The 17,079-nt window shown below is 46.3% G+C and overlaps 1 protein-coding gene across 1 annotated transcript; it reads left to right on the top strand.

Annotated features, from left to right (window-relative positions):
* The first annotated feature begins 6,693 nt into the window (after positions 1 to 6,693).
* LOC110690624 lies at positions 6,694 to 7,733 on the top strand. Its single transcript, XM_021867472.1, has 3 exons — positions 6,694 to 6,937; positions 7,035 to 7,331; positions 7,482 to 7,733. Exons 1-3 carry the CDS (start codon positions 6,836 to 6,838, stop codon positions 7,731 to 7,733), a joined length of 651 nt encoding a protein of 216 aa, XP_021723164.1. The 5' UTR covers positions 6,694 to 6,835.
* The last annotated feature ends 9,346 nt before the right edge of the window (positions 7,734 to 17,079 follow it).

The raw sequence follows: 17,079 nt of genomic DNA, 5'->3' as shown, positions 1-17,079 counted from the left end.
AGGAATTGCAAACTACTTTGCATCTGTCGGCCGTCCACAAGCAAACGGCCAGGTAGAAGCCTTTAATAAAATCATCTCTGACGGTCTCAAGAAAAAGATTGAACGAGCAGGCGGCCTATGGGCGGATGAACTACCACATGTTCTCTGGGCCATTAGGACGACTGAAAAAGGGGCGACTGGAGAAACTCCATTCCTCCTAACTTACGGTGCGGAAGCTGTTCTTCCAATAGAACACTACGAGCAGACTCTTCGAGTAATGCTATATGACGAAGAGGCAAACTGGGAAGCCATGCGCCTGGCATTAGACTCACTTCCTGAAAAGAGGGGCAATGCTGTCTTGCGCCATGAAATCTATCGCCTAAGAATGACTAGATCATACAACAAAAAAGTACACAGGCGTCCACTCAAAGTAGGGGACTTTGTACTTAGAAAAATGGAAGCAGTTGGTAGGGCTAATGAGTCTGGCAAACTAACTCCCAACTGGGAATGACCCTACCGAATCTGTGAGGAAGTCAGGGACGGTACCTACCGTCTGGAAACACCAGACGGACAACCGTTGCCTCGAACTTGGAATGTAGATAATATTAAGAAATATTTCTTTTGAATGATGTAAATAGTCAAGAGCTACTTAATAAAAGTTTGCACTTACTATTCAATTTTGTACTAAGAAGGGCACGCCTACTAACAAATAGTCGGCTACTCTCCATGTTTAATTTTTATTCTTACTTAAGAGGGGCATGCCGTCTGTACCTTTACAGTCGGATACTCTCTATTGAGTATTTTTACTCTCTTCAGAGGGGCATGCCGTCTGTACCTTTACAGTCGGCTACTCTCCATTTAGTTTTTCACTCTATCTTCAGAGGGGCATGCCGTCTGTACCTTTACAGTCGGCTACTCTCCATTGAGTTTTACTCACAATAGGGGCATGTCGTCTGGACATATAGTCGGCTACTCTCCATAAGAAGATGGCCGACTGGTTCCAAACACATAACCACCCCCCTAATACTTAGCTAAAAAGATTAGGGCCTGGTCGACCCTGTGCCTAACAGGCGGCTACCCTCCTTTTACTTAGCACCTACGTTCACCAAGAACTTACCAAGGCCACAGGCCGAATGATCAGACCAGGCGCCAAGCCAACTGATCAAATCTACAAAACTAATACGACCTGTCCCAACATCATAGCAGGCGTCCGGTGGCATCCCTCCGGATGAAATTCGTCGCAGAGAGCAGCTCCCTTTTGGGTGGAAAATTGTTCTATAAACTAATTACACGGCACCTATACGACTGTCCCTAAGGGCAACCACGTAGCCGTTTTTGAGACAAGGATAACTCTATCACTAACCAAACCAGTGGTAGCAGTTGACATCTGAGTCAGATGACCGCCTGTATTACTTGGGACAAATGCAGGGGGTACCTCTTGAGTTAATAGCCAACAAACATTGGCGAATCAAGGGGTCTAGCCGGCATCCGCCGCCTGGTACCTCTACTTCTCAAGCAAGAGTGACGGCGACTGAGCAACTCCAACGTTAACTCATAGTCACTCCCTCAAATTTGGTATGGAACCTAAAAGGTTTGAGTAGACCGCCTGTTTTTTGGCAAATAGGGGCACTCAAACCCCTATTCCTACTAGGTAACCTATTGAGTTAATAGCCAACAAACATTGGCGAATCAAGGGGATCAGCCGGCCTCCGCCGCCTGGTACCTCTACTACTCAATCTAGAGTGTGACGGAGACTAAGTAACTCCTATGTTAACTTATAGTCACTCCCTCAAACTTAGTATGGAGCCTAAAAGGTATGAGTCGTCCGCCTGTTTTTAGCAAACAGGGGCTCTCAATCACTACTCCTACTAGGTTAACAAATTATGAGTTAAAAGCCAACAAACATTGGCGAATAAAGGGAAACAACCGGTACCCGCCGCTTGTTATCTCTACTACTCAGTTCCTTGGCGACTAGGTAACACTCATGTTTACTTGGTCAGACCACTTTCCTACTTGGTTAAATTTACAAATGACAGGACCGCCTGCCTAAAAAGGATCCAGACAAAATAGTTCGAATACCGATTGGATAAATGGCCGACTGATCGTCTATCCTGGAAACAGACAACCAGTCGTCCAGGGGCATAGGCGTGCGTGACTAACTATCCGTACTTGTCTGCAACTATCGGCCATGTAAAACAGTCGGTCTAGTGAACAATTGGATATTAGAATATGGAATACTTAGACAAATTTGAGGCAAAACAAAAATTCATTAAAAAGAAGCCGGTCATTAAAGACCGGCAAAATATTCAAAGCCCCGGCCCCCTGGCCGGGTAAATACAAAACAAACGGCACGCAGGCCGTGGAAAGAATACATAAAGCTTAAGAAGGGGGAAGATCTTCAATATTAGCAGCTGCCGCCTGGTCAGCACTCTTCTTGCTGGACTCGGCTTCAGCTGCATCCTTTTTTGATGCCTTACCCCCAAGCGGCACAAGCGCCACTACCGGCTCCTCCTCCTCCAACGCTTCCTCCAACGCCTCTTCCTCAGAAGCCGCCAGGATCTCTTGATTATATGTATCAGAACACTGGCGGTACGTTTTTTCCCAAGAGGCAAAGTCGGCATTGGGGAAGAGGCGGCCCCAAGTCATGCGCTGGATTTGAGCGGAGTCTTCCATCATCTCCCGGACCAGCTCTTTCTTCTCTTGCTCGGCCTTTTCCGAGAGCTCCTGAGTAAGACTCTCCTCCTGGGTCACCAGGTGTTCCTCTACGTTGGCCAAGGATTTCTCCAAGGCTTCTTAAGAGTACATTTTTAGGCGAAGAGGTTTCAGCTCGGCCTTGAGATTGGTGATGGTCGCCTCCAGCTCGCCATTCCTCTTCTGGGCCGCATCTAACTGAGCCCGAACAGCGGCGGTAGCCTGCGCCTGATAATAAAGAATATCAATGGTCAGAACTTCATTTTGGGCAATTTGAAACATTTCCTTATCACAGTCAGAGGCGGCCATAGCTTTTGCAGCCTTTACCTCTTTGTTCTTCCGGTCAAGCGGCTTGCGAAGGCCGTTCACTCGGAGCAGGGCCTAAGTACAAAGGAACAGGCGTCCAGAAATTAAAATACTCAAAAATATGCTAAGTATACCTCAGCAAGGACCCCTGCAATCCCGTCTAGGTCAAGGGTGCCGACACCCCTGACCGCCTCCCTTTCAGCTGGAGGAACTGCCCTGATCATAGACTTGGCCATCTCTACCAAGTCAGGCTCCTGAGGGCCGGCTGCATCAAGCATAAACAAACGGATTAGACCTAGTAAAAAAGGGAGCAAGTCTAAAATTTACAAGGACAACTTCTTACTTCTAGGCGGCCCAGTTGGAGTTTTAGAAGAAGTGGCCGGCTGTTTCTCAGCCGCCACCTGTTTCCTGGCAGAACCAGGAGAGCTCGCAACAGTCGTCCTCCGGGCCTTGGGGTCCGGATGTTGGGAAGATGAAGCTCTTGGAGCACCCGTCTAAAAAAGAAGAAAAAAGTCAGTATATGTATAAACACAACTCCAAAAAGAGGGTGAGGTTCGGAGCTCACCAAGGGTGCCCCCTTCTTGGGGGAGTCGGTTGAAGCTTGTTGCATGATAGAGGCCCGCAACATGGCCGCCGCAGTCTTGGAGCCGGTGATTTTGCTCATGGCGTCAGCTGCAAAAACAAACAGCAAAGTTAATAAAAGTCATAACAAGAAATGTATGGAACAACAGAGCATTCGACAGGCCGACTACCTCTTGAGCACCGACTGCTGAGGCCACAGGCGGCCAAAAAGTACTCGTCGTAGAGCCATTTGAAGCTTGGGACGCAATGCAGGGGTACTTGCTCTCGTACCCCTGAAGTAGAGTCGACCCTCGACTCTACTTTAAAGAGTCCTTTATCAAGGATCTCTTTCTTAGCCTTGGGGGGAACAGGCGGCATGCTACGGCCGCCTGCAAGAAGGGGCGGATTCCTGTTCCACCTATTGAAGCGCTTGTTCAGCTCAATGTCTGAACTCTCAATGATGAGGAAGGTGCTCCGCCAGTCCTTCCACTTGTTTGCTTTACCTCTCGTCATGAGGTAGCCCCTGTGGCTTGTCAATTGATACCAGCCGGTACCGCCTGTCTTAGGGGTCCGGCTGAGATAGTTCATATGGGCGAAAGCCTCGAAGCTCGGCTCCACCCCGTGCAGTTCGCACCCGGCCACATAGCCGAGTACGTTGACCCAGGAGTTTGGGGCTAACTGTCATAACCCCAACTCATACCCATCCAAAATCCGCTGAACAGCCGGATGTAATGGGAAGCGCAGCCCTGCCTTGATGGCCGCCTCGTAGCAGCCAAAGCAGGCGCTATCATAACTGGAACCAGCCGGCCAGACGACTGTGTCTTCTGGATCCGACACAAACACTAGAAAGTCGGGGCCCATGGTGTGGTTTGCAATAAAGCTCTCCACTTTCTCTTGCATGGCTGTGATCTGGCCCCGAGGTACCGTGCATTAATAGGGGGTATTTAGCTCTCGGTGAGAGGCGGATGGCTCCGCCCAATTGTCCCCCTTCTCAACTGCGTGAGAAAGTCTCGCCTCTTGCAGGCGGCTGTTTTTCTCTTCTGTGTCCAAAGAAGCATGGCCAGAAGAGCTTGACTCGGAATCGTCCTCTGACGAGTCCGAAGAGGACGACTCCTCCCCTCTCCGGAGGGGCCCGCCTCCTCTCTTTGAAAAGGAGCAGAATTGTTAACTGTTAAATGGGAAGGGGTCACTATGACTCCTTCCTCAGAATTGCCGGCTTTCAGGCCGCCTTGTTTCACTTCCACATCTGGCGCCTGATCAGATGTTTCACTAAGCGGCACCCTGTGGGAGGAGCCGTTTGAATTTGAGATCCTAGCAGTCTTTTTCGTTCTGGCCATCCTGCTCTGCATAGACACAAATACAGTCGGACTTTGTATAAAGGGCAAAGATGGGTCCGGAAAAGGGCAGGCGACACTCCTAGTCCTAGATTCAGCCGTCCCCGGTGACCGGCTGATCACTAACCTAGGTTGTGTCGTGTGCTTCCGTGGTGCCATTTCAAAAAATAAAAAGAAAATTAAGAGTAAGAGAACTGACAGTTACCTGAACGAGTGACGGTTGATGAAGTTCTGAAAATCCTGTGCAGTCGGCTTGTCAGAACAGGCGGTAGGCAGAAAAGGTCCGAAATGTCAGAGCAAGTTCAGGGGTCCGAATGTTCTCAAAAAGTTCTCAAAGTATGAAAATGACTCAAGACAATCCTCCGTTATATAGGCGAAATGAGAAGGCGAAGGGTCACTTTCAGAATTCAAAATTTGGGCGGGAAAATCTCTCGTCCTTTCGCCGACTGACACCTGTAGAAGGTCGCCGCCTGTTACAGTGCGACACCTGTCTCAGGTAACACGTGACCAATCACGTGCCACCTGTGAGGGGCAAATGATTAGGGGATTTTGCTCCTACTAATCGGAATGCGCCACGTGGGCCAATCAGGTCCTGCCAAGTGTCCCCCAGTTGGAACTGTCAGGGCTTGCCACGTGGCACGCGCTTATTCGTCCACCTTGGACCTGTTATGTCATGACATGTGGCATACTCCATGCCTAATGGAGAAACCGGCCACCCAGGCCCAACTTCCGAGGGAAGCCCAATCGGCCCTAGGTTAACCTAAACCTAGGATGGGCACGTTTCCCAAGGTTATAAATACCTCCCTTAATCCTCATTAAGGGGGATTACGAAAAAAATACATTAATTACACACAGTAATAACCGGCTGATCTCGCTAACAAAGCAGATTACCTACATTAATCACTCTCACCTAGAGAGACCCAATCACTTTAATTTCCGCATTAATTACTCCTTAATCAAGTACTAACTTGACCGTTGGAGGCGGAGCTCCCACCACCAGGAGTCTCCGTTATTTTGCAGGTACAGGCGTCCGGTTCCAGTCTCGGAATTGTAACTCTCCCGCAGGACATCAGAAAACCCCGAAACATTAAGTGCATGAGAAATCCAAGCTTAGTCTTTGCATATCCCGTTTGTCTCTGTGATTCCTTGTTGCTTAGTTACCAATGGTTAGGCGGATTCCCGTTCTCCCTAGTGTCTTAGTTTATTGATTTATTCCATCTTATTAGTAGTATTTTAGAACACCATTTTCCATTGATTTCGAACTAGCTTAGGTTTAAGATTGATTTGCAATTACTCTCGTTCCTCGTGGACCGAACCTTTATTTGCCATTGTACTTGGTTATAGGGTGTTCGTATAAGTATTGTTTGATTGAGAGTTAGATTGTAGCGACCGATTTAACCCTCGTCACTGCTGCTCGATACAAATCAAATGTCCTAAACAGGGCAGAGGCAACCACCCACATCAAGGTGGATAAGCAGAAAACTGGCGGCACCCCCAAGGTGAGAACTTGTTATACTTGCCATTTCTAACTAATGCTAAATTTGTCAGAATGATTTCTGACTTGTTTTATCTTGTGTTGATGTAGGGTGCCCCTACCAAATCTCCCTCAAAACCATCCGACCCTAAAATCCAAAAGACAAGGGCGGGTTATGTGAGCGCATCCGACAAGGGCGGCCGGAAGCACATTGCTCAGAAGCCCAAGAGAGGCCTAGAAGCCTCTTCTCTTGAAGCTGATAGGGGGATCAGCAAACCGGATGTCCAGAGGACATCGAAGGGTGGCTTCAAGCAACCCACCACTGGTGTCGGCTCAGTAGGAGAGAGGAGCAGTTTGGGGAAAGAGGAGGAACCACAGGACGGCGGTAAAAACCATTCGCTTTTTTTGTTCTTCCATTTAGATATATTTGTGTTATTTTTCTAACTCTCTTTCCTTCTCAGTCCCTGTGTAGAGGCCGATTGTAATCCAGATGGCCAAGTCCATGCTGAGGGCGGTTGATCCTGACGACAAAGCGTCTGTCAGAGGGGTCGACACTCTGGACTTGGATGGCATCTTGGGGAACCTCTGCGAGGTATGAGTCTTAACTTAAGCAATTCTTCTCTTTTTTTTTTTTTTTTTTTGCTCAAGTCTTTATCCGCCTGGTTTTAACCATTCGGCTCTTTTTGCAGGCCATGCTGCGCGTCCAAGGGCTCAGGCAACCCCTCAAGGACAAGTCCAAAGAGGTAACAGCCGCTAAAGCTCGGGCCGAGTCCGCCTTGGATCGAGCTCAATTTGATATTGCTCAAAATGAGCTTCTGACGCTTGATATGATGTATTCGCAGGCGGAAGCCAATATGCAGGTGAGGAAGGACCTGAACTCGGCCCGCCTGCACATCACTTCCCTTAAGAAAGAAATCACAAGTCTTAAGGAGAAGCTCGAGCCTCTTCAGGATGCCAAGGAAGAGGCCGAGAGAGCCAAGCAAAGGGTGGGCCGCCTGGAGTAGCGCCTCACCAACCAGGAGCATCAGCTGAAGACCAAGTTTGAGTCCGTAGCTTAACAAGAGAGAGAAGCTTTTGTTAAGCAAATGATGAGCGACTAAGATGCCATCATGCGGGACACTTGGGCGGCTATGCAGCCGGACTCGGACTATCAGACTTGGAAATCCAAGTTTGATGAAGCCAGCAAAGCATTTGACGCTCGCCTTCTTAACGAGGCTGAGAATGAAGCTAGGGCTGCTGCTGAGGCCGAGGAAATTTCTGGGTCCGACTCTTCTGGGGAGTCGTCCTCTGGTGAAGAGGAGGAAGATCAGGTGGAGGAGCGAGAGAAAAATGATGAAGAGAAGCCGAAGGGCAATAGGCCGGCTGCCAATGAAGAGACTCTCCCCTGATCACTTAAGCTTTTTATTTTTTCTGCAGCCGAATGGCCATGTACTTGCTTTTCCGGCCTGCGTGCCGAGTATTGATGCTTCTTTACCAACCGAGGGGTCGGGTACTTTGACAATTTCTCTGGCTTTGCCAAAAAACAATCTTAACCAGTCGTCTGATGGCGATTGGTCTTTTTAATTTTAAATCATTCGGCCATTTGGCTGAAGTTATTTATATTGTTGTCCTTTGCATTTTTGAATTTTTCATTTCATATTTTTGGCTAAGTATTATAACCTGTATACCATGCGAATGTTCTTGCCCCTGGACGGATGTCGAGTGGTTTCGGTTTATTGGATTGATTGACTTAGAAATTATTGATACTTAGAAGAGTATTCATGGTTTCTAAGTCAATCAATCACTGTGGTGATTGCCCCAAACCACTCGGCAGACGTCCATCCAGAATTGGCAACTTAAAGTTTACATTCGGCCATTGGCTTAAACAAAACTCAAATTTCCAACTTAACAAATTTTACTAGGGGAAAACTTCCGCCTGTTTTGCCCCGTGAGCCAAACACAGGCGCATCCGGCCATAGGCCTCTTTGAGATAAGATAAGTTTATAACTTCGCAAATGGTCTTTAAAAAGAATTGTCCGCCTGTCTTGCCCCAAAAGCAAAGAACAGGCGTCATCCGGTCAAAAGCCTCATTAGGTGCTTAAGTAGTTAACTTGTATATTAACAAGAATGTTCCGCCTGCTTTGCCCCTGGGCAAAAACAGGCGCATCCGGCTTAATGCCTCTTTAGCCTCTACATATGAAACAGTGACCATTTTCGAGCTGTGCTAGAACAGTTAGAAAATTCAGGCCTTTTAGATTTCACTTTCGATTAAAACAAATGACTGCGAATGCTGCCTTAGCATTCGGTAAGGCCGCTTGTTATATTTGTAGAGCAATGTGCCACCCAAATGGGAGATGCTTCTCCTCGACAAATTCGCTCGAATGGATGTCGCCGGTTATCTGTCTCATGTTGGAGCAGACGGTCATACTCATGTTGGAGCAGACTGTGACCATTCGATCTCTTTTATTTATTAATATCCGGCCATGGGCCTCATCATTATTTTATCTTAGGCCTCTTAAATGGTTGAGTAAATATTTGTTAAGTGTCGATATTAACTTAATGAATTTTGTAGGAACGACTGTTCTAAAGCAATCGGCTCCTTCAGAAGGATTGGGGCGTCTGCTGTTGGGACAAACACTTTCCAAACGCATTGGTCGTCTTTACTTTGTACAGGCGACACTAAGAAACTTAAATAAAAAGATAAGTTAGGAAATGAAGGCATATTCTCATTAACAAAACTTGAGATAACAAAATTGAAGTCTTTACATTCGTACTTAGAAGTAGTACTTTTTCAAGATGTCTACATTCCAAGTTCTAGGCACCTGCCTGCCGTCTGGGTCTTCCAGGCGGTAGGTGCCGTCTCTTACTTCCTCATAGATTCGGTAGGGGCCTTCCCAATTTGGGGTTAGCTTTCCCTGTTCATTCACCCTACCGACTGCCTCCGTTTTCCGTAGCACAAAGTCCCCCACTTTGAGAGGACGCTTGTGTACTCTCTTGTTGTAAGCTCTAGTCATTCTCAAACGGTATATCTCATGACGCAAGGCAGCATTGCCCCTGCGCTCCGAAAGTGAGTCCAATGCTAGGCGATGGCCTCCCAGTTCGCCTCTTCATCATACAACATGATTCGAAGAGTCGGCTCATAGTGCTCAATGGGCAGAACAACTTCTGCTCCATACACCAAGAGAAACGGGGTTTCTCTAGTTGCCCCTTTAGCAGTCGTTGTGATGGACCAGAGGACGTGTGGTAATTCATCCGCCCAGAGACCACCAGCCCGTTCAATTTTCTTTTTAATCCCGTCTGAGATTAACTTGTTTAAGGCTTTGACCTGGCCGTTTGCTTGAGGTCGGCCGACTGATGCAAAGAAGCTTGAGACCCCTTGCTCTCCTAACCAAGTCTTGAGTTGAGGCGTCTCAAATTGAGGACCATTGTCAAAAACCATAGACATGGGAACCCCAAAGAGAGTGATAATGTTCCTCCAGATGAAGGAAATGACATCTTTTGTCTTGATGTTTTTGACTGCCTCCGCCTCTACCCACTTGGTAAAATAATCCACAGCCACCAATATATAGCGCTTGCCGCCTGGTGCAGCTGTATATGGCCCCAGAATGTCCATGCCCCATTTGGCAAAAGGTATTGGGCTGTGGATGGCCGTCAGGTCTGTGGCCGGACGATGGATGAGCTTGCCAAATTTTTGGCACTTGTCACATTTTTTTACCATTTCCATTGCATCCGACTCCATAGTTAGCCAGAAGTAAAGCCGCCTGGCCTTGGTAGCGAGGGATCTGCCGCCTATATAAGAGGCGCAGAATCCCGAATGCAACTCTTCGAGGACTTCCTTACCCTTCTCAGGGGTTACACACTTCAATAGGGGTTTCAGAAAACCAGCCCTAAAGAGTTCTCCTTGTCGCAACTAGAAGTTAGCTGCTCGTTTTTTCAGAACAGTCGCCTCCTGTGGTGAGTCAGGGAGCGTGCCGTCTTCAAGATAGGCCCGGATGCTGTCCATCCAGGTTGAGCTTCGGTCAAGAATTCCAATGGGGTCTTCCTCAGATATACTTCTTCTTTCCATGACTTCCCAGAAAACTGACCGAGGCGTTTCACAGGAAGCGGATGACGCCAGCTTGGACAGAGCATCCGCCTGATTGTTTGAAGACCTGGGAACTTGAATAAGATTGAATTCTTCAAGTGTCCCAACTTCATCCTTGACCGCCTGCAAGTATTTAATCATGGCCCTATGAGTGGCCTCGTACATCCCATTGACTTGGAGTACGACCAGTTGTGAATCCGAGCAAGCGTCAATTTTCTTTGCCCCTGCTGCCTTACAGTACCGAATGCCAGCAAGCAGGGCTTCATACTCGGCCTCATTGTTAGAGACCTGGAACTTGAACCGTAGTACATACTCGTATTTGTCTCCTTCAGGAGACTGACAAATAATTCCTGCACCACAGCCGTTCGCAGTGGAGCTCCCGTCCACATAAACTTTCCAAACCTGACTAGTATCATCCGGAGCAACCGGCCTTGTCATTTCCACAATAAAGTTGGCGAATGCTTGCCCCTTTATTGTTTTCCTTGGTTCGTAAGTGATTTCCAATCCTTGCATTTCAATCGCCCATTTGAGCATTCGTCCAGAAGACTCCAAGGTTGTGAGTGGCCGTTTGAACGGTTGGTCAGTATAGACTTCTACCGCATGCGCCAAGAAGTAGGGTTTAAGCTTCTTGATGGCCATGTAAAGGGCAAGGCCGAATTTCTCAACCATGGGGTACCGAAGCTCCGCATTTCTCCGAACATGGCTAATGAAATACAATGGGAGCTGAATGACGTCTCTTTCAACTAAGAGAACGACACTGAGGGCATGATCTGAGACGGCTAAGTACATGAAGAGCTTCTCTTTGGGAAAAGGACTGACAAGCCTCGGCAAAGAGTGCAGATGAGTTTTCAGCTTCTGAAAGGCCGCCTCTACATCATCCCCCCATTCAAAGTTTGTCTTCTTTTTGATTGCCTGGAAAAAGTAGAGGCACTTGTCGCCTGACCGACTGAGGAATCTCCCCAAGGCTACCAGACAACCTGTTAGCTTTTGCACTTCCTTTACATTACGGGGCGACTGCATGTCGATTACCGCCTGTATTTTCTCAGGGTTGGCCTCTATTCCCCTTTGGTTAATCAGAAATCCGAGAAACTTCCCAGACTCAACACCAAAGACACACTTTTTTAGGTTTAGCATGACCTTGTGCCGCCTGAGTGTGGCGAATGTTTCTCGGAGATCAGCAAGATGATCCGCCTGTTGTTTGGATTTGACTATCATGTCATCAATGTACGCCTCTACATTCCTTCCGATTTGATTAATTAAGACCGTGTTAATCATTCGTTGGAAAGTAGCAGGCGCATTCTTCAAACCAAACGGCATCACCGTATAACAGAACAACCCCTGATCAGTGACGAATGCCGTCTTTTCTTGATCTTTTTTCCACAGGGGGATCTGATGGAAACCTGAATAGGCGTCCATAAAACTCATCAAGGCATGTCCGGCTGTTGAGTCGACCAGACTGTCGATCTTAGGAAATGGATAACTATCCTTTGGACATGCCTTGTTGAGGTCTGTGTAGTCAACACACATCCGCCAAGTTCCATTCGGCTTTTTTACTAACACAACGTTAGCTACCCACTCAGGGAAATTGCACGACCGAATGAACTTGGCATCTAACAGCTTTTTTACTTCGCCAGCTGCCGCCTGACTTCTTTCTTCGCCGTGGTTTCTTTTCTTTTGCCGGATGGGCTTCTTTTTAGGATCCACGGCGAGTTTGTGGACAGCGAGATCCGAGCTGATGCCTGGCATCTCCTCCACTTCAAAGGCAAAGATGTCTTTGAATTCTCTGAGTAGCCGGTGAAGGCTTTCACCCAGCTTTGCAAATGCAACCGTCCCCACCTTAACAGTCCGTTCTGGACGGCTATTGTCCAGAGGGATATGAATGTGTTCACCAGTAGGCTGAGGACGGAGGTCATCCGACTGTTCCCCGATCAGTGATTGTTATTGTTTTTCTTTTTTGACCACCACCGGCTGATCAGTCTTTCTTTTCTTTCCGGCTTGTGGGGCCGACTGTTCTTCCTCGACATCATCGAGGTCAATTGTTTGCTTGCCCCGACCGGATGCTACGGCCGCGGGCTTGACGTCCTAGAGGTAACACTCTCGAGCCGTCTTTTGGTCCCCATTAAGGGAACCGACTGTTCCATCATCCTTCTCATACTTGAGTAGCATGAGAGCAGGGATGATGACGGCCTTACACTCGTTAAGAGTGGGATGGCCAAAGATGAGGTTGTAAGTTGTGAGCTCTTCAACCACTAGGAAACGGATGGTCATGTGCCGACCGTCTCCCTTGCTTTCCCAGGCGGACAGGTAAGTCAATTCGTCCGACTGGGTGCACAAGTCCTCCCCCAAACCCAACAAGGGTGTGAGAGACCTCCATCATGCTATCCGGTTTGTACTTGAGATTGGATAAGCATTTGAGGCTGATGAGGTCAGAGGAGCTTCCTGTGTCAATCAGAATTCGGCCAACCAACTGGTTGGCGACCTTGCACTCAATGACAACAGGGTCATCATGCGGCCGACGAACTTTGCCTGTGTCCTGCTCGGTGATGACAACTTTAGGGAAGGTGGATGTGCCTGCCGCATCCCCTTCCTCAACAGAGTTGACCATCTTTCTCAGATGGTCCTTGATGCCCAAAATGGTCAGGCCACCACCGGAAAATCCGCCTGCTATGGTGTATACCAGATCTTCATCAGTTTCGGCACTCACAGCAGGCTGGGGAGTCTTTTTCTTGGACTGCCCCGGATTTGCCTTTGAAGTCACTTTGGACTTCACATAGGACTTCAGCTGTCCTTTGTCGGCCAGACGGTCGAGCTCCCGCTTTAGACTAAAGCAGTCGTTCGTGTCATGGCCAACATCCTCATGGAAATGGCAATGCATGTTTTTGTTCCAATTTTCAGCGGAACCTTTCATAGGAGTCGGCTTTTCAAGAGTCAGCCGATCCTTAATTTCCAAGAGGATGGAGCAGCAGTCCTTGTGGAATTCGTACCTTGGGAAGTACGGTGTCCACTCCTTTTTCTTCTTCTGGGCCGATTGATCAGAGTTATCAATGGCCCAGACTTGTTTTTTCTTTTTGCTCTCTTCTGTCTTAGGAGCCGGCTGAGCAGGCCGACTCTCTTTCAGCAGGTCGGACTTCTTATGGTCCGACTGCTTATTGGAGGAGCAGAGTTCAGTCGCCTGTATATAGGCTTCCGCCTCTCGCAAGGCTCCTTGCAGAGTAAATATTTGTTTGCAGACGAGTTCGTACTTAAAAGTAGACCCGTCCTTCATACCCTTGAAGAAGTCTATGAAAGCGACCTCATCAGACAGCCTATGAATCTGGATTCGTACTAGATTGAACCGCCTGACGTAAGAACGCAAGCCTTCTCTATCTCCCTGCTGTACACTGCCCAAGTCAAGACTTGTATTTTTGGCAGGGATGTTCATAGAGAAGTTTGAAGCAAACAAGAACGCAAGCGTCTTGAAGCTATTTATGCAACCAGCCAGCAGATTGCCAAACCACTGCTGGGCTATGCCCTTCAGGGTGGCTGGAAAGCAACGACACCATGCGGCATCATCCAACCCCTGTAAATACATGAGGTGGGTGTATTCTAGCAGGTGGTCTTCTGGGTTGGAGGTCCCGTCATAGGCTCCAACCAGAACGTTTTTAACTTTAGTCGGCTGTACGGCTTCAGTTATTTCCCTGGAGAAAGCAGAGGGTTGATCTCAAACGTGTTGCAGCCTAAGCTGCCAGTCCATCAGCTGATAGCCGTATGCCGCCTGTCCTCCAAAGAGGGCAGGTTGCATGTAAGGTAAAACTAGCGCCTGGTACAATGGTTGTGCCATGTACTGGGCCGACTGAATCATATGAGGACCAGACTGAACCCGTTGGCTGCTTGCTGGAGTCTCATGTACAGACTGGGAACACCTCACAGAGGTATTCCGAAAGCTATCATGATAAGTCGACGTTGAAGCCGACTCTGATAGCTGGGTTCTCTTCTCCTCAATGTATTGCCGAGCGTTAGAGAACGTTTTTTTTGCTATCATCCGGCTGTATGTGCCGGATGGCTTTTCTTGTGCCCATTTCTAGGAAACGAAGCCGAGTAAGGTCAAACTGGGGCCATGCCTTCTTCTTAGGGGCAGGATGAGGAGTTGGCTGACGGTCCCTGACCGACTTCTGTTTGCCAGCTTGGGCTGGCTTCTTGGCCGACTGCTCCTTTCTAGGAGCGGGCGACTTCTTTGAGGTGAGTTGTTTGATTTCACCCCTGAGGCTGCTCAGGAGTGTCATTAGTTCATCTCGAGTGACGGGAGTCGATCCTGCCGCCTGGGAAGGATCAACCGGCCGCCCCGAGGGCTTCTTTGGATGACTAGCAATTTTGCTTAGGCCTGCCTGGTCATGGTGGCGCTCCCGCCTCTCCTTACTGCGGATGTGTTTAGAGATGAGGGATCCATTTGGATTCACAAAGGTTTCGACATCAGCGTCGTCACCTGAGTCATGATCCGTTTGGACCTACGTCTTCTGGAGGCCGATTGGCCTCTGGGTTCGGTACAGGTGCTTGTGAAGCCATTTCAGAGGTACTCTCCCCACAGACGGCGCCAAATATTTTGGGGGTTTTTGTCCCTTGGGAGAGTTACAACACTGAGACTGGATTCAACAAAGGACGCCTGCACCTGCAAAGCAAACGGACCGTCGGATGGTCGGTGGTCCTCCTCCGAAGATTAAGTTAGTAAACGTTCGGTAATAAAACGTGCGGAAGTAAAGTTTATCTGCTCGGATTCCAAGCTCAGGTAAAGTGCTGTGTGTTCCTTGAAAACGGCATCTCTGTGGTAAGTGACGTGTTGTCTCGTATTGTGTGTATATTCTCTGTCTTGTCATAAATGGAAGAATGTCCCTATTTATAGGGTCCTTTTGGAAAGTGTGCCCCTCCTAGGATCTGGTGACCTAGGAATTAGGTCACGCCGCTTTTTAAGGGCTCCTTGGGATTAGGGCCTTGAAAGCCGCCAATCCCAGGGGGCAATATCTGCTCGACACGTGTCACCATCTGGATGGTCCAACTAAGTGCTCCTTCCAGTGACACGTGTCATGCTCTGATTAGGCCACTTGGCAGGGGATAAAATACCCAAATCAAAGATAATAGCTACTTGTGCAGGGGGTGTTGTGAAAGAAGACAAGTAATACAGTTAAAGATTAAATTCCTTTGGAACTTGAAGGAAAGTGACTGCAGCAGGTAATGGAAACTAAAAGTGTAGCAAATAAATCTTCTTTTTAATGGGGTTTGAAAGTAGCCCTGAATCTCTACTTTCATCCATTATTTATTTTTTTTTATTTTTTTAAAATTTAATTTTTTATTATTCTTATTCTTATTATTTTTTATTTTTTTGGTAAAAGATCAATTCAACCCTAAGCTGATGTTTAAGGCTTAAATATAATTTTTACTTTTAAACACACCAAATTTGTAAGAGTTGTTTTAGCAATTATTACAACAAAATATTTTGATGTTTGACGAAATAGACGAGTATAGGAGTTAGGCTCTTTTTGGTTTCTTATTTTGTCTATAATTATTTTATTTTACTACGAGTATATTTTGTGCGATAATTTTTTTTATTATTTTTTTTTATGTCTATGAACTTATATGATTTTCACAAACTTTTATATGTAGCTGGCGGCTGGCCACACAATATGACCAGTCATTTAAGAAGTTACTTAATTTTATAGGCATTACTCGGTCAATGTTGCAAGGGCTACTCAATTTATATATAAAGTCTACTCGATCAGTATTACAGGGGTTATGTACTCAATCAATGTTTGAGGAATAACTTTATTCTTTTACAAGCGGTCACATTGTGTGGCCAGCCACATATACAACAGTAACAACATGCTCTATTATTTCTTAATATATTTTGTTTGAACTTATTTTATTTGATCTGAATATATTTAATTTCATTTATTTAAAGTTACTTTTTATTTTATTTTATTTTTTAATTTATACTCCGTACTATTTTATTTAACTTATTTTTGAAATAAAATAAAATAGATGTTGAAGTATGTTGAAATTAAAACATTAATGTAATCATCTTTTATTTATTTATTAATTTTTTTTAGGACAATGTAATCATCTAATTAAACCAATTAATATGAAGTACCTTTTTATATCCATTAAAAAAAAAAGTGTAACCTTTTATATCTAGTAACTAACAATTAGTCCATTATTTTCCCATTGCAAATAAATGGCTCTAACTTAAAAAACTAATCCCCCTCCGTTTTTTTTAAATACTTGCTCGATCTCTCATTGCACGGAATTTTAGGAGAAATTGATGAAAGTAATAAAGTATGAAGGTAGTGAGGTAGTTGGAAAAATAAAAAATTGTAAAAAGCAAAGTAGTGTTGAGAATTTGGGGGAGAGAATATGAAGTTAATAAAATATGATTTATGTTGGGTCTACTAGGTGAGAGAAATGAATTAAATACTGTAAAAGCTTTCCAAATAAGATAATGGAACAAACATTTAAAAACGGCCGAAAAAGAAAAGTTGGAGCAAGTATTTAAAAACGAAGGAAGTACTTCGTATGATTTTCTCCATTGCAAATTAAATGGCTCACTCTAAAAAAAAAAAAAAAAAGTGTTTTGGAAAAAAAAAAAAACAATTAATACTCTGTAGCATTATGCTTTTGGAAAAAAAAATCATTAATCAACACGA

Source organism: Chenopodium quinoa, unplaced genomic scaffold (genome assembly GCF_001683475.1).
Source record: "Chenopodium quinoa cultivar QQ74 unplaced genomic scaffold, ASM168347v1, whole genome shotgun sequence".
Classification (NCBI taxonomy): domain Eukaryota; kingdom Viridiplantae; phylum Streptophyta; class Magnoliopsida; order Caryophyllales; family Amaranthaceae; genus Chenopodium; species Chenopodium quinoa.
The sequence above is the reverse complement of the archived record's forward strand: the minus strand, read 5'-3'. Positions and strand labels throughout refer to the sequence as shown.